Genomic DNA, 18,441 nt, shown 5'->3' with positions numbered 1-18,441 from the left:
TTTTCCTTTGTCTTCCTCAGTAATGTAGTAACAATAGTGAACATTTTTCATTTTACTTTCTTTTTGATTTTTGAGACAAAGTTATGTCAAGACAGCCCCAGCTAGCCTGGCCTGCAGCTCATAACCCTCCTACCTCAGCCTCCTAAGTATTGGGATTACATGAATATGTCACCAACCCAAGTAAAATTACTATCCCAGGATTGCGGTAAAGAGTAATACTAAACTTTAAAGAATTGATAAGCTAGCATAAGAGGAAAACAAATGCACACACACACACACACACACACACACACACACACACACACATTCATCCAGAAACACTGAACAATCAGCCTTCTTGACATAATGGTATTTAAAGAACGCTAGATATACCTGGTCTTGGTCCACACACATAATCCCAGCTCTCAGGACAGTGCTGGATTATATAGTATATATTCTGGACAGGAGGATGACAAGTTGAAGATCAGCCTAAACAACATAGTAAGCTCTAACACAGCCTGGGTAACATAGCAAGACTCCACCTCAAAAGAAACAATAAAAATGACGGTGGCATTGTCAGCGGCAGAGCACTTACCTAGCATTTGAGAGGTCCTGAGTTCAATCCTCAGTGTTGTAAATAAGCAAAGCACTATATGCAGCAACTGCAGTACATTCTCTTTTCCAATGCACATAGTATAGTCACTAAGACAGATATACACTCAGCCATTAAACAAGTGTCTCATGTAGCCCTGACTAGAATGTCACTGATAATGCAACAAAGTACATTTCATGAGTCTCATAACTGAAGTATCAAAAGATATTAGCTTAGTCTTAATATCTTTCAAACGAATGTAATTTTCAAATTTTTATTATCTTTTGTAATCTTTGTAAACTATATGCCTGTAGAGTTACTTCCACACATTTTATGAAAAACACTTTCATAATCAAATGGCTCTTGGAAACTATGCTAATTTTATTCTACAGGTGGTTAGACACAGTTTCAAAAGATTTCATTCTGAACAGGAAACGCCATAGCTCTGAGTGTGCCCACAGGGACTGGAGCCTCACAGGAGAGAGAGACCTTCCTTCCACATAGGCCTTTGTATTCTAGCTGTGAATGGCATGGACCCACACATCTGCATTTATGCTTGTTTATTTGCGCTTACAAGGGAGAACTAAAGGCTTCAAGTTAAACCTTAGAAGTTATCATAAAGATAATCCACTCATTGTGGGGCGGCAGTGGTGGTGTGTCTCTTTAATCCCAGTAGTTGGGAGGCAGAGACAGGAGGAGCTTTGTGAGTTTAAGGCCAGCCTCGTCTACACAGTGAGTTCTAGGATAGCTAAGGCTTTGTAGAAAAACCTTGTTTCGGGCTGGTGAGATGGCTCAGTGGGTAAGAGCACCCGACTGCTCTTCCAAAGGTCCGGAGTTCAAATCCCAGCAACCACATGGTGGCTCACAACCATCCACAACCATCCGTAACGAGATCTGACTCCCACTTCTGGAGTGTCTGAAAACAGCTACAGTGTACTTACATACAATAAATAAATAAATAAATAAATAAATCTTTAAAAAAAAAAAAGAAAAACCTTGTTTCAAAAATACATTAAAAAAAATACAAAAGATAATTCACTCACAACAGAAAAATCTGTTCTCTTAAATCCAGGAGATCACACCTATTCTTGCTATACAGCACTGCTTAAATGTTAGGCAGCCCTGGCACCTTATGTATTAGCCCAATTCAAAACAGCACACACATACACATACAACAACTACTTTGTTAGATTTGTAACCACTGCCTGAAATAATTTAACAGTCCATTACATCTCCCAGCTACCAATGAGCTACACTCCAAGACCAATGTCCCATTTTAATACCCTGACAATCTTCATCTCGTAATTCTTGCAATAGTTTACTAATAGCAGAGTTCAATATAAACTTTTGTTTTGTACCTCATTCTCAAGAGCGATTAAGCAAGTACTAATACAATACGATTTTAGGTGAACTTCTGAAAACCATGTTTTAAGTCCATTCCATTTACTTCCACATTTAGTTAAAAATTATAAAGACTCTGTAACATAAGATAACAATGTAACATAAAATAACAATATCCATATAAATAATTTGGTACATCTACTAAAAACATTTCTTAAAATTCCATTTATTTGTGTGTATGTGTACATATGCCATGATGCATATGTAGAAATTAGAGAACAACTTGATGTGGTGAGTTTTTTCCTTCTAATATGTGAATCCTGGGGATCAAATTCAGGTCATTAGGTTTGGCACAAATGCCTTTACTCAGTGAGCCATCCCCAGGTCCTATTAAAATTTTAGAAGAAATTTACTACATATGTTTAAGATATATAACATGTTGTCAAGAGATATACATATAACTGGACATGGTGGCACAAGCCTTTAATCCTAGCACTTAGGAGGCAGAGCAGATAGACTGCTGTGAGTTCCAGGCTAGCCTAGGGTACACAGTGAGATGTTGTCTCAAATAAATAGAGATACACAAATACAAATTACTCTACAGTGCAGCAGGAGAGATCTCAGCAGTTAAGAGCATATACTACCCTTGTACACTCCTGGTTCTCAGTACTCACACTGAAAGGACTACAACCAAATGTTAACTCCAGCTTCAGGGAAATCTGTCTTCCTATGTACCCATGAACAAATGTCTTTACCAATACACAAACACATACATACTAAAAATAAATCAGGCTAGAAATTTATCTAGCCATCAGTAGTTAGGAGCAAATATTATTGTGCAGAGGACCTAAGTTAGGTTCCCAGAAACCATACCAAGTAGTTCACAACTGTTACTCTAGCTCCAGGAAAATCCAAATTTCTCATGCACAAACACAAATATAGACATAGACACACACAAACAAATTTTAAAAATAAAAAAGATGAAATAAATCCTTAAAAAAAAAGTTCCCATTGCAAACTGAACATAGTGGCGCTCGCCTTTAACCCTAGTGCTTAGGAGGCAGAAACAGGTGGGTCTCTGAGGTGAGGTCAGCATAATCCACAGAGCGTCCAGGACTTGTGATGGGAGTGGAATTACCATGTTGAAACAAACGAACATTCACCATGTCACACAGGTACAAACCTACTAAAATTCTAAATACTGACTGATAGAAGCCTTCTAGGAAAGGCTATGGAAAACAAGTAAGATTCCTGGAGATGGGCCAGCACTCTGCATGGCTGTGATGGGCACAGCCCCAGAGACTTTGCCCTAGGATAGCTTTTCACTGCTGATGTGCCTTTCCTGCCAATAGTATATAGCCCAATGACTCCTGAGCATCAGTCCACCCTAGTGGTCAAATTTCCTGCAGATCAACATGAAGATGAACTTTCATAAATTAATGCTGTCTAGATGAATTAATGATTTTATAGCATTCTTGATTTGACTCAATTTTAAGGAGATGGTTTTAGTAGTTTTGCCAGAAAGATCTAATAAAAGTTAGAATCAAGAAGAGAATGTTCCCCTCCTTATACAATAGTAAGTAAAGGCTGCATAATAAGGAATACAATGAGCTTTCATAAATTACACTAAGGAGAGAAACAGGCTTTGGACAGATTTGTGATCAAAGAAAAACATTCGTTTTAGGTCAGGTCCAAGGATGAAGCCACAGGTGTGCACTATGATGAAGCAAGACCATGTGTATCTGTTGCTTTGAACTTACAATGAGCTTACAGAATGAAATAGTGCTTTGAACTTAGTATGGACATCCTTTTGTAACTCCCCTTTTGTATAACATTTTATCTATGAGGTAATTTTATAAAAAAGATTTTGTCTAAGAAGGTATAAATTGCTAAAGAGAAGAAATAAAGTCTGGTTTTTGGAGCTCTGCTCCATCCACCAAATGTATATAAATGTATGTGTGTGTGTGTATGATCACACATACACACAAACACACACAGGCACAAACACAAAATAAACACATGTGGGAAAATTTTAGAGAGAAATACTAAAGGTGGTAGTACATTTTTAACTCTAGTTTTCAAGAAGCAGAAATGGGCATATTTGAGTTCCAGGCCAGGTAAGATTACGTGATGTGTCCCTGTCTTTAATCAACCAATCACTACAAAGAATAACTGAAGAAGTTATGTGGCATCAACTTCTGGATTCCACACACGTGCACTTACACCTACAAGGACATGTACATATACCACATGTGAAAAACAAACTTGGCTGCCCTGATAAGATTACTCAACAGTTAAAGACACTGCCATGGAAACCTAGCAACCAGAGTTCAAGCCCTACAACTAACTCTAAAAGCTGTTCTCTAACCTCCAAACATATGGGTACATACAATAATAATAATGATAATAATAACAACAGATATAACATATACTTGCATATAAAGACCATATTTATATGTGATATTTAATAATATAAATTAATATCATTGTAATATTTTTAAATAAATAAGCTTACTGAAAGATATATGTATTTTCTAAATCCTAAGAACATAAGAGGATACTCAAATATGACTTGTTATCCAAAGATTAAATATAATCATAAAGAACAAAATGAGGTAAGAAAGAGGTATGGCTCAGTATTAAAGAGCACCAGAAAACCTGGGTTCAATGCCCAGCACCCGCATGGTGGATCACAACCATCTGTAATTCTAGTCCTAAGGGATCTGATAGCCTCTCCTGAACTCCTTGGGTACTGCATGCATATGCTGCACAGACAGAAATGCATACAAAACACCTTCACACATAAATTAAAATTTAAAAATTAAAAGAAAAAAGAACAACCAACTTAAAGAGACATCGTGTTTCAATAGTTAATTATTTAACTTATCCCATTAATAGTATTTTACTTTTATTATACCACAAATATTTCAAAGTGGTACATTATGGTTTTGTATGCAGACTTACCTGACAAGTCTATCTCCTCTGTGGAAGACAAATTGGCCAGACTCCAGCTATCACTGCGGGCGGCCAAGACAAACTTGTGAGCACTGATGTGCCTGTCCCCAACCTTGATCTTCAAATCACTGACAAAGAAAATATCCAAAGATACAGAAAGAAAAATGTCATTATAACTAGATAAGTTAGAATTGTCACCTGACAAATACATGGATAATGATTATCAACATGAATCTGCAAAAGAAAAAATAAGTCACAATGGCATTTCCACACTCTGGACCATATTTATATGTTGCTGGAATATTTGAACTTCTATCTCAACTGCACAGGATAATCTACTCTCAGTTACATCTATCAGGATTCTCATGGTGAACCTACAAGCTAAGCAGGATGATTCGTAGTCATACACAGGATATAAGATATCTTATTAAGGATGTATCAAAATGAAGCCAGTAGAGTAAGAAACGTGGGCAGCTAAAGCTCTAAAACTGTGCTATTGATTTGCACCACAACAGCATCAAACAGTGAATGGTAGACAGAGAGACTATGGACAAAGTAATTCACACAAAATGTCAAGAACACAAAACCTAATACCTGGTCTCCTGTCTCCATTAAAAACATTCAGCCCCAAAATTAACCATTTATTATCCAACCATTTATCAAGTAAAGAGGTTGAGGCTGAGTGGAACATCATAAAATCTCAGCATGCTGGGATCACAAGTTTGAACTCAATCTACGCTACATAGAGAGACACTGTCTCAAAAAAAAAAAAAAAAAAAAAAAACAAACAAGAAAGAGAGGGAAGGATATTTCTCGAATACCACAACATAAAAAGTTTTCCTCCCAAATATGTATGTTTACTCTGAAATGTCAAATGCTACGAAAAAAAAAAAAAAAAGAGAGACATATGAGCAATGAACTGAAACATCATGATAGCCCACTGTGCTGACAGGATTGTACAATATGGCCAGCCATATTCAAAACAAAGGAAAGTGCCAACATGTGACATTTATTGAAACTACGGCACTCGGAAAGCAACGGGAAGAACAAAATTCAAGGTTATCCTTGACCAAGCCAAATTCAGGGCCATCCTGGGCTACAGAAGACCTTGTCTCAAAAATAGATAGAGTAGCACATGCCTTTCCTCTTAACATTCAGGACGGAGGAGGATCTCTGAGTTCAATCAAGGCCAGCCTTGATCTACATAGCAGGTTGTAAGTTAGTCAGGGCTACATAATGAGACCTCATCTCAAACAAACAAATAATAAAGTGAAGACTCTGACCCTAACATGATTATCTCTTGTTACAGATCAGGAACCTAACAAGTCATAGCTTGAGACCAAAGAGCTAGCCTATAGGGCTTCTAACAAAGACGTTGCTAATCTTTTTCATTGGTTTGATGTTGGTTTGTGTGTATGAGAGCAAAGGTGAGCATGCAGATAGTGTGCATGTACAAGCCAGAGGACAACTTTTGGTGCCATTCCTCAGTTGCCATCTACCTGTTACTGGGTCTCTCACTGGCCCGGAACACACCCACTTAGGCTAGGCTTGCTGGGCACTGAGCCCCAGGGACTGCCAGTCTCTGTCCTCCTACTACTAGGATTTTAAGTGCCTGGCATCGGGCCCAGATTTTCTTCACGTGGGATCTTCTTGGGATCAAACTCAGATTCTTGTACCAGCCCAGCTCTTATTTTTGTTTCTTATGAAATAAGAACTCAGTCTGATATAGCCGACACTGGACTGGACTTCACTATGAAGCTGAGGCTGACCTCAAATTCATAATAATCCTCCTCTCAGTCTTAAGATTACTACTTTGAGCTATCATATCTGGTTCACTGTTGATAATTTTGATTAGAAAGTAATTTGGCAAGAAAATGAATGAGAAACCAGGCCTAGAAGTGTAGGCAGGTCTAATTCTGTCTACCTGAGAGGCTTGAACCCGAGAAATTACAAGTTCAATAGCAGCCTGGCCAATAGAGTGAGACCGTCTGAGAACAGGGTGAAAAAAGAGCCAGGGATACAGCTCAGCAGTACAGCACTTGCCTATTATATGCAAAGCCCTTGTTTCAATCCTGGGGAGTACAAAGTAAGTGTCCAGGGATGAAGCAAAAGGTACAGCTAGCTTCTGGTTCCGGGAGCTCACCTGTACTGCTCTTGCTCATAGAGACCTGCCACTATGGCCAGCAAGCGGCTGATGAATGACTCGTTGCTATTCTCCTTGTTTGCTTGTGCAGCCAAAAGAGTGCATCTTTTCTCTGTTTCTGCCAGTTTCTTCTGCAGCTTGACATACTCTTGTCTTAGAAGCATCAAATGCTTCTCCAACTTGGCCACCTCCTCTGCAAGGGAAACAAAGAATGTTTACATGGCGGGGGCAAACAAACCACACTCAGCACTCCCTGGTCTGTTTCTGCATAATCTGAAAGAATCAAATGAGACTTTGTGGGCTGGTAAGATAGCTCAGCAAATAAAAAGCACCCACTGCCAAGCCTGAGGACTTGAGCTCAATCTCTAGGACCGACAGGACAGGAAAGAACTTAACTCCTTTAAGCTGTCCTCTGACCTTCAACACACACATTGTGACATGCGTATACCTACACACACACAAACACACATACACACACCAAGTAAATAATAAAAACGCAATTAAAAAAAAAAAAGAGGCGGGCTGGAGCGGTGGCTCAGTGATTAAGAGCACTGACTGCTCTTCCGAAGGTCCTGAGTTCAAATCCTAGCAACCACATGATGGCTCACAACCGTCCATAATGAGATCTAATGCCCTATTCTGGTGTGTCTGAAGACAGCAACAGTGTACTTATATATAATAAATAAATCTTTGGGCTGGAGCAAGCAGAGGTCCTGAGTTCAATTCCCAGCAACCACATGATGGCTCACTACCATTTGTACAACTACAGATACATAATTTTTTTTTTTAAGGGGGGCCCAGTGAGATGGCTTAATGGATAATGGCATTTGCTGCTGAGCCTGACAACTTGAGTTTGATCCCTAGGACCCACGTGGTAGAAGGAGAGAACCAACTCTCTTAGGTTGTCCTCTGACCTCTACTCTCACTTGTGGCATGGACTCAGACATGTATATGAACACATACTAACACACACACACACACACACACACACACAAGAAAGGAAATAAGCAGGATGTAAAACTAAACACTTTATGATTCTAATTTAATGTAAATATTCACATACATGCAGAATAAAAGGCAATCAACTACCAAATACTAAGTCTTGCTGAAAAGGAAGTAGGTTTTTTGTACTCTGTTCATTATTTTATAACAAATAGTCCTGCTTTCATAATTAAAAAAGTATTTTAAAACATATGTTTAAATGCTAATATACTATGACCTTCATACATATACACACAATATGTATATATGTGGCCATTTTTTTCTCCTCTTCTAGAGGATGCACATTCAATAAATGTCTGACATAAAGAACTGGATGCCCACCCAGTCTCAGGTATAAATCAATATTCCCAGGAAAATAAACATGAAAAGCACTTGTAAGATGACAACAGTAACATTTTTTCTAATTCTATAGTTATTTGTCCCACAAATACTGAAATCAAACATTTATCTTTATAAAACATGTTATCATTTTGTATGTGTATGAGTGATCTGCCTGCATGTGTGTATGCTTGGTGCCCACAAAGGTGATCACCTAGTACTGGAGATAAAGACAGATGCAAGCACTTTGTGGATGCTGGAATCAAGAGTAGCAAGCGCTCTTAACTGCTGAGCCATGTCTCCAGCCCCTAAGCATTTTCTTTTCTTTTCCTCTTTGTTTTGTTTTGGTGTGGTTTGGTTTTGGTTTTCTAAGATAGGGTTTCTTTGTGTAGCCCTGGCAGTTCTGGAACTTGCTCTATAAACCAGGCTGGCCTCAAACTCAAGAGATCCACCTGCTTCTGCCTCCCAAGTGCTGGGATTAAAGGTGTGTACCAATACCACCTGGAGAAGGAAACAATACTTAGAATAAACCTGGTTTTGGAAAAAAAAACAAAAAACAAAAAACAAACAAACCAAAAAACAGCAAACTGGACTTAAATTTACCCTAAGCACATTGAGTTAGACTCAGATCACTGACTTTGAAGAGCTAAGAAAGGGCAGACAACTCAACAGTAGCATGGGAGGTACAGCCTATGTCACAGTACAGCCACAGCACAACAGAAAGGAAAATTTACCCTGGAACCTAGTTTACACAAGAAGTTAAAACCAAACTTGCCTACAGAGACACTTCTTGTCAAGACACTGCAACAAGAATGCTAAAACCATCCTATACTGCTTACTTGGGGTCAGAATGTTTCTGACCTTGGGTTTAGTGCTATGAATGCTTTGCTTATCCCCAACTCCCAAAAAAATACTCATAAAACCACCTTACAATTTCATTTAATAAAGAAAATTCTTTAAGATAAATAAGTAAACAAGCTTATATATCCTTCCTTAAAATGTAACCTTTATTTACTTTTTAAAAGGAGGGAGGGGGCAGGCTTTCACCATATCACTACCTGGCTCAAGTAAGATTCTGTATGTAGACCAGGCTGGCCTCTGCCCCAGAGTGCTAGTACTAAAGGTATATGCCACCTGGCAATCCTGGAATTCCCATGTAGACCAAGCTGGTCTCCAACTCACAGAGATCCTCCTGTCTCTGCCTCCTGAGTGCTGAGATTAAAGGCATGCACCACCACACCTGGCCCCTTCACTTTAAGCATTGTTTAATCTTTAAATCTTGCTGTAAAGTGCATCCTTTAAGCATTGTAACTTAAAAAGCCACCAAACCAAACATACTACCATTGTGCAGGTCCCTGAGCCCAAGTCTGTTGAGAAGCCTGCACTTATGTACTGGATATGTCTGCTCTTTCCGAGGCCCGCCGGCCCCCACGCCTCTGCACTCGCCCTTAAATCTAAAGTATGTACCTTCTCTTACCTTTTTTTTTCTCTTACATTTTTTTTTGCTTCACTCAAACTGATCCTGGAATTCTTTTCTGTGGCAGTCAAAGGATCTGGCTTTTCCTGATGGAGGTCCCTAAGCACAAAATGTCTCCCTGTCTCTGCTGATTGCAGCCACTAAGGATACATGACTTACAACATTGCTCATTTAATAAAATTTATTATGGTAAAGAAGTAGCTAATTTTTAGCAGTAGCTTCTTCTTTCTTTCCCTCTAATTTACCAAAATAAGCCCATAGATTTAAGTAATAAGATGTATATCTCATCTGAATGACCGTGCTATACATGTCTCCCCAAGTCTCCCTCATGCTTCCCCCATCTGCTCTTCACCAGCCAATCTGAGGCCAGGCATTGTTTTGTTGGGTTTTGTGCTTGTTTGTTTTTGGTTTTTTTTATTTATTTAATATATGAGTGCTCTACTGCATATACATCTGGAGACCAGAAGAGGGCATCAGATCCCATTACAGATGGTTGTAAGCCACCATGTGGTTGCTGGGAATTGAACTCAGGACCTCTAAAAGAACAGTCAGTGCTCTTAATCACTTAGCCATCTCACCAGCCCCAAGGTCAGACATTTTAGCAGGTGTACTTTTAACACCTGGAGACCAGGTGACAGGATGGATTAGTCAAGCTGGAGGCTACTTGGAGAAGAGACATTTGCCTGGTGCTCTTCAAGAGCAGCACAGACATGCTCTCCTTCTGAGTTCTCTCTCTAGACCTTGGCATCAGTTTAACAGCTTACTTTCTAACAGTTTATCAGTCTTGATTTAATAAAAAATGTTTAAGAAAAAAAAAGTGCTTTCAGAACCTGCAAAATAGCCCAGTGTGTAAAAAAGAGCTTGTCCTATAATTCTGATGCCCCAGCCTAGGACTCAGTGAAAGACTAGAACCAACTTGTAAAAGTTGTCCTCTGACCTCCACACTTGCATTGAGGTATGCATATACACCTACAGAACTGAGTTAAAATAAAGATGCTAAGGTCTAGAAAGACAGCTCAGAAGGAGAGCACATTTGTGCTGCTCTTGAAGAGCACCGGGCAAATGTCTCTTTTCTCCAGTTGATCTCCAGCTTGACTAATCCATCCTGTCTTCACCTGGTCTCCAGTGGAGCTCCCTTTAGAACTCTGATTCCTCCATTATCTTCCTAATCTTAAACTTGGCTTCTAGGCACACTACTGGGTCACAATAATAAAAATCACTAATCAACAGCCTGACAATTTATTTAAGCTCTCTGTAGAGTCAGACTTTCTTTCTATATTAGCAACACTGTTTCTGGCTTCTTACTTCTGTCCTCTTCTTTTCTGGTTCTTTCCTTACATCTCCTAATCTGATAACCTAGTTTTAAAAGATGTAATTTTACAAAATTCAGACACATAACTTAACTTTCTTCCGTAAGCATGCTCTTCTGATTGCTCACAAACTTGTAAACTACTCAAGGTGAGCATAGGTCACCTGCTCATCCCCTTCTTCCCACTCAGGAAAACCTCTTCTGTGCTGTCACACCCCAGGTTTCTTAGTCATTCTCTCCTAATGGAAGCATAGCCCATTGGTACTACGAACTCAGCAACAACAGAAAAATCCCAAATCAAACTTAACATCTTCCTAAATCAACCCCCCTTCCTATTTCCATCTTACGTATTTTACATAAGACCTGAAAACAGAGTTATCATTTACAAACATTCTCATCTATTCACAACAGTATAGCACTGTGGAACTGGGATGTACTTCAAAGGATACAGAATTTCCTAGCATACAAGCTCTGGATTCCATCCCCAGCATCCCATAAACGAATATGATGGCACAGTCCTTGATCCTAGCACCTAGCATCACTTAAAAGTTCAAGGCCACTGTTTGTAACAGAATCGGCTACACACACACACAATGTATAAATGATTTAGGGCTAGCAAAAATGTGCAATATGTACACACTGAAAACAATAAAACATTGATGACAGATATCAAGAACTACCTAAAAAACATTTATGGGGTAGAAGGCCCAATATAATTAAAATGCTAGATCCCTCTGAATTGACTTATATTCAATACTACACCAATAAAAATCCCTTCAGGGGCTGTAGAGATGGCTCAGAGGTTAAGAGTGCTGCCTGCTCTTCCAGATGTCCTAAGTACAACTTCCAGGAACCACATGATGTCTCATAACCATCTGTAACGGGATCTGATGCCCTCTTTTGGCCTGCAGGCAAACATGCAGGCAGAATGCTGTATACATGATAATTAAATAAATCTCTTTTTAAAAAAATCCCTTCAGGTTCTTTGTAGATCAGAATTCTAAGATTTAGATGAAAATTCAAAGAATTTATTAGACAAATTTTCTAAGAAAAACTAAAATATTCATACCTCAATTTCGACATGTGTGCAAATGCTACAGTAATTAAAACAGTATTATGTTGGCATCAACATAATTTTAGAGAAATGCAATACAAAAAAAAACCCTTACAAATAGACCTTCATATGCACAGCTAATAACTCAGCAATGGTGGCACAACACTTCAATAAGCAAATATGTCATTTTACAGTGATTTGATAGCCATATGAAAAATGAAAACCCCAACTTATAGCCTACTGTACACAAAAATTAACTCAAAATAGCAAAATGTACCTACTGAATATGTAGCTAAAACACATAAAAATATTAATAGCTTCCCATTAGGCCAAGATTCCATTTTTTGTTTGTTTTTTTTGTTTGGTTGTTTGGGTTTTTTTTACTTTTTAGAGACAGGTTCTCACTACGGAGCACTGGCTGGCCCTTAACTCACAGACATCTAATTGCCTGTCTCTCAAATACTGACATCAAAGGTATATGCCACTGGACTCTGCAAACATGTGTTAAGCTGCATAAAATAATAATAATGATAATAACAACAACAACTCTCTGGCGACGGGCAGAGACACCGTGTTGGTGGAGGTCACCGTGTTGGTGGAGGTCACCGTGTTGGTGGAGGTGTTCTTTATCAGTCAGGGCAGAACAGACAGCAGCCATTCATTCATCCTAGCATGACGCCTGGCTTGGTGGCCAAAACTGTTTTATGAATAGGACTCACAAAAATCAAATTCAGGCAGTGCACCATGGATGGCCATGCCACCCATAGACCTGCCCTCCAGAGCATGGCACATTCGGGCCATAGTCACCTATTTGCCAATGGTGTCACACAGGGTGGATAGAGGATGTCCCCCAAGGATCTGCCAGGCACATGGAGCCACCACAATGTGCAAGTATGTGGTGATTGTTAAGCCAGGTGAGAAAGAGAAGTAGAGCAGCTTGAGCATTATATTATGGAAGAAAGATGAAACTGGAGACTCACAAGTGGAGAGGAGTAGCCTGTTGTGAGTGGCCACCTGTGGCCATGTCTGAGTCTGCGGCTACACAGTGGCAGGGGTTGGTGTTGATGGTTCATGTCACCACTAGAGAAGATGGGGATATACCTAGTCCAGACAGCTGCTGGGGACCACCTGGATGCCCTGAGGCTATGCAGAACTGACCTTGCCCTTCTCTAGATGTAGCACTCTGGAAACCTGGCCCCATCTCTCACCACTGGCAGGACTCAAGAGAGTGGGCCCTGAGTCCTGCCCAGGCAGCATAGCAGAGCTGGTCCTGATGGTGGCAATGTGGGAAGCCTGAGGGCTTGAGTGTGGGAGAACTAACCCTGCCACTCATCTTCCATGAGCTGGAGTGCCTGTGTGTGTGTGTGTGTGTGTGTGTATGTGATACCTCACTCCCCTCCCCTTGCCACCTGTGGTAGTTGGGAGAGCTGACCTAAAGAGCAATAAGAGTAGGTGAATTAGCCCTGCCCCCTCACAGGCTAAAGCACTTCAGAGAGCAGGCCCTGTATCTTGCCTGGGCAACTCAGAGGAGCTGACCCTAATGGTGAAGGCATAGTTGAGCTGGCCCCAAGGGCATGAGGGCAGGAAACCTGATCCTGCCTCCTGGCGACCGATAGCCTAACCAGAGCAGTTCTGGAGAGCTCACCCTGGTGGTACCAATAAGAGAGAGCTGGTGGGCTGACCAGCTCTGCTACCACCCAGGTCCAGATCCAAGACTCTTAGTTGGCCCACCCCAAAATCTATATCATGTGTAAATTCCCAACGGATTCTTGAAAGGGCCAGTCCTGCTGATTCAAAGCTGCAGGATCTCTATGACACAAGGCAACCTGTAACAGGATGACCAGTAAGAGTCATGATGAGGATACAACATTGATGGTGTCACAGGAGTCAGAGATCTTGAACCAGACCAATGACTCATTGCAACAAACATCTGCAAGTGAAGATGTGTGGACAGAGGGATATACTGTGGGACACACTATGATATACTGTATTTTTTTTTTTCCTTTTTGGTTTTTTGAGACAGGGTTTCTCTGTATAGCCCTGGCTGTCCTGGAACTCACTCTGTGGCCTCGAACTCAGAAATCCGCCTGCCTCTGCCTCCAGAGAAATGTTTTCTATACTTTAAGGATTTTTTTTTTCTGCTGCTGTTGTTTGTTTGGGGGAGAGGTTGTAAGGGGATGGGAAAATGAGTAGGACTAGGGAGGAAACTCACAAAGAACTAATAAAAAGTTTAAAAAATGAATTAGACAAAAATGATAATCTGGTTGCTGTGTTTTATATTTTTGGACTTATTTGTTAGAATTTCTTCAAAAGACACAAGAAAATAAAAGCTAAGTCATAGACTGTAAAAATACCCAATAGAAAGCTTGTGTCTTAATGAGACAACCCAATAAGAACAGGGGTTGGGGGAGGAAGTTTTAACATACTTCAAAGAGCAGTATTTGGTAAACATAAATGAAGGCTAAAAAACAAAGTAAGAAAGTGGGGAAAACAAACTAACAAACACACAAATTAAAAGTGCTGGCCCAGGAAAGAAACATAAGATTCTTACGCTATTTACAGGACTATGAGGGCGCAGCCACTGTAAGAAAACGGTTTGTCCAAAGAAATATCACCTCAGGGAATTGAACAGAGACTAGGTAGCAATGTTTGTGTGACGAGCCTCAAGAGGAAAGGTGGAAGGAAGGGTAATACTTAACATTCAGGACAGATCTCACCTACCCTGGCCTTGTGGTAGGCACTTGCTCAAGTCGTTTCATCACAGCAACAACTTAATACTAGATAGCACTGTTCCATTCTATCAGGTGAGCAAAATGTTTCATACAAGCTAACTGACTTGCCTCAGGTCACTCAGAAAGCAAGAGCTCAGCCAGTCTAGACTCAGAGCAGTCAGTGTCTTTCTCACTCTCCTGCACACCTCTGCTCAGGTTCCCATGAACCCCACATATGGCTGATGTCATTTTCCAACAAGCTTGTTAAAGGTGAAACATATGCCCACATGAAGACCTGTACCTGAACATGCAGTGAAGTTTTATTCCGAAAAACTGCAAGCATCCCACTACCCAGCTGGTAAATAGTTAAAACTGTGAGAAATGCACACAGTGGAAGACTACTTGCTAATGAATAGGAATCATGCAATAGAATAGCACAGATACGCCTCAGCAGCACTGTGTTGACTGAAAGAACCACCAGACAAATTACATACGGTGTGACTGCACATAAAGCACAAGAGAGGACAAAGGATAAGGACAGAAAGAGACGTCATATGCATGGAATGATTTCAAAGAAACGCAAAGTAACATTTTTAGGTAAGAAATCTCCGATCATGATGATGGTGGTGGTGACGTGACTGCAAATATCTGTCGACTAACAGCTAAATAAAACAATAAACTTTGTTTAATCAGCTATCCCTCAATAAAGCATCTTCCTCTTTTTTAGATGCTGACCAGAACTGATGTTTTTGCTGTTGTTTGGTTTTGGTACTTTGGTCTTCCTTATTCTTTCTAAAACTCCTCTCCCTGCTTTGCTGGCTTAACTCAAACTACAGGAGGTTGTTTTTTGTTGTTGTTGTTGTTTTTGTTTTTTCCTTTCTCCTCTCCATCCTACTCCTTCAGGAAGCTTTGAGGTTTATAGCTTGTATGCCTTGACCTTTCCTTTTAAACTCTAATAGAATATGAACTTTGAATAAATTCTAGCTCTGACTTCCAAAAAAAAAAATTTAAATCCAAGCACAAAAACACAATGCTGAGGAAGATTTGACACATACAGGCAGAAGGCCGTGAAGACTGTACTAATGGTACTACACAAAGAAATGTCAGCCAACACATGACACCAGGAATCAAGAAATAGACTACCAAGCCAGACACAGTGGCAAGTGCCTTTAAACCCTGAATGAGGCAGAGGCAGTTAGATCTCTGTTGAGTCGAGGCTAACCTGGTCTACATAGTGAGCTCCAGGACAGTCAGAGCTACTGAAACCCTGTCTTAAGAAAAGCAAAGCAAAGCAAAGCAAAGCAAAGCAAAGCAAAGCAAAGCAAAGCAAAGCAAAGCAAAGCAGAAAAGAGCAGAGCAGAAGACCGCCAGGCTGGAGGGATATCTCTGTTTACGAGCGGTATGCTCTAGACTTGCAGAGGACCACAGTTCAATCCCAGTACTCACAAAGGATAGCTTACACAGCCTATAACTCTAGCTCTAAAGAAATAGCTTGTGTCTGCACTTTGCAGCTCTGCATTCATCTCTACAGGAAGAAACAAATAAAATGCTTTAATTTTGTTTAAAATCTTTTAAAGAAACAGACTATTTCACAGAGTATGGCCTTATTGACACCATGATTTTGAATAAATGGTTATTGATTCAGGCTAGTCTATCCTCCAGAATCATGGCAGAATACAGTTGTGTTAGTTTTTAAAAAGTAGCCAGGCATGGTAGATTACACCTTTAATTCCAGCAGCATTTGTGGGGCAGAGGCTGGCAGATTTCTGAGTTCAAGGATCCCACCCCCATCCCCCAGAGCTACACAGTGAAACCATACCTCAAAATAAAGAAAGAAAGAATAAAACACATCTATTTAGGGTGTGTGTGTGTGTGTGTGTGTTCATGAGAGTTCCATAGCACATGTGTAATCAGAGGACAGCTTTCAGAAATTGGTTCTCTCAACTGGATCCCAAGAGTAAGGACTAAAGATGCACACCCATGCCCAGCCTGGCCCACCTGTTGTAAGCCACCAGTTTTTGTAAAATTGTTACAGCTGCTACTGGAACTGATATGCCTATCCTTACAAAAACCAAATTGGATAGTAAACAAAAATTTAAACCTCAAATAACTCTTTAAAAAAGATCTTTATCATTTTAAATTGCATGCAGGGGCTGGAGAGATGGCTCAGCGGTTAAGAGCACTGACTCCTCTTCCAGAGGTCCTGAGTTCAATTCCCAGCAACCACACGGTGGCTCACAACTATAAGGATCCGATGCCCTCTTCTGGTGTGTCTGAAGACAGAGACAGTGTACTCATATATGAAATAACTAAATAAATCTTAAATTGCATGCAGGTACGTGCACATGGAGTAGAGGTGTCTGAGGAGGAGGCCAGAGATGTTAGATACCCTAGAACTGTAGGACAGTTAGCTGTGAGCCTCCTGATGTGGGTGTTGGGAACCAAATTTGGGTCTTCTGGAAGAAAGGCAAGTGTTCTTAGCTGCTGAGCCATTTCTCCACTCCTTTTAATAACTTCTTGCTGAATAACTATCAATAGGTTTATAGAATATAGTTTCCTAAAATAAAAAAGAGAAAGAAAAAAGCTGGGCCTGATGCTATAAGACTCTGTAATCTAGCTACTGAGGAAACAAAGATAGTAGATATGGGGTTCAAGGCTTGTCTGAGCAATTCACAAGACTGTCTTCAGAAGAGAGCTGAGGCTGGATTAGAGAGCCACAGTCACAGGGGCGCTTGCCTAACAAGGAGTTAGGCTCTAGAATAAATCCATAGTGTATGCAAATACACACATCATACGTTTATGGGTACATACACACGTGTATAAATATGTACATATACACAAAAAGAGAGGGGGTGATGGCACATGTCTATAATTCTAGCATTTGAGAGATTAAAGTAGGAGGACCAGAAGTTCAAGGGTAATCTCAGCCAAAAAAACAAATTTTCAGGCCACAAAACCAATAATATTTTTGTGTATGCATGTGTGCTTTTTACCCCTACCCCAATTGGTGAGATTACTAAAACCTGCAGTGCTACATGCAGCTCTTTCAATAGACATATTTTTACTGTTTTTAATTATGTGTAGGTGTGTGTGTCTCCGTATGAGAATGTGCATGTGAGTGCAGGTACCTACAGAGGCCAGAGACAACAGATCCTCTGGAGCTGGAGTCTCAGGCAGTAGGGAGCCACTTGACATGGATGCGAAGAACCAAACTCAGGTCCTCTGGAAGAGCAGATGTGCTAACTGCTGCACCATCTCTCCAGCTCCTGTATCCAGCTTTTACATGGGTTCTGGAGATGCAAACTCAGGCCATCAGGCTTGTACAGCAACCACCTTTACCACAAAACATTACCGAGACACCTAACTACCTAACTGCTTCTAATGTTTTCTATGGTAGTTAAGTATTTCAAATTCATTATCTCAAATTCTAGCCATATTCAAGTATTCTATTTAACAGTTACAACCCACTTAAGTTAAACAGATTGCCTAAAATCACACAGTAGCAGGAGCGAGTAAAGACAGAGTTGTTACAGTTGGATATAAAGTGTCCCCTAGGAGGC

At 40.2% G+C, this 18,441-nt stretch overlaps 1 protein-coding gene across 3 annotated transcripts in view; it reads right to left on the bottom strand.

Moving 5' to 3' along the window:
- The window catches only part of Ankfy1 (ankyrin repeat and FYVE domain containing 1), an 82,145-nt gene that overhangs the window by 52,787 nt on the left and 10,917 nt on the right, over positions 1–18,441 (bottom strand). For 2 of the 3 annotated variants that reach the window (XM_030245484.1, XM_030245483.1), the window contains exons 1-2: positions 7,011–7,205; positions 4,877–4,995 (exon numbers count right to left, since the gene is read on the bottom strand). Coding sequence is in view for 1 of the 3 variants with exons in the window: in NM_009671.5 (NP_033801.4) it covers positions 4,877–4,995; positions 7,011–7,203 (312 nt within the window). In the remaining 2 variants the exon portion in view is untranslated. Of the gene's footprint in view, positions 1–4,876; positions 4,996–7,010; positions 7,206–18,441 lie in introns of those variants that run through there. The other variant, NM_009671.5, reaches the window with a different exon arrangement.

This window comes from Mus musculus, chromosome 11 (assembly GCF_000001635.26).
Source record: "Mus musculus strain C57BL/6J chromosome 11, GRCm38.p6 C57BL/6J".
In the NCBI taxonomy this organism is placed as follows: Eukaryota; Metazoa; Chordata; class Mammalia; order Rodentia; family Muridae; genus Mus; species Mus musculus.
This window is presented reverse-complemented; position numbering and strand designations above follow the sequence as displayed.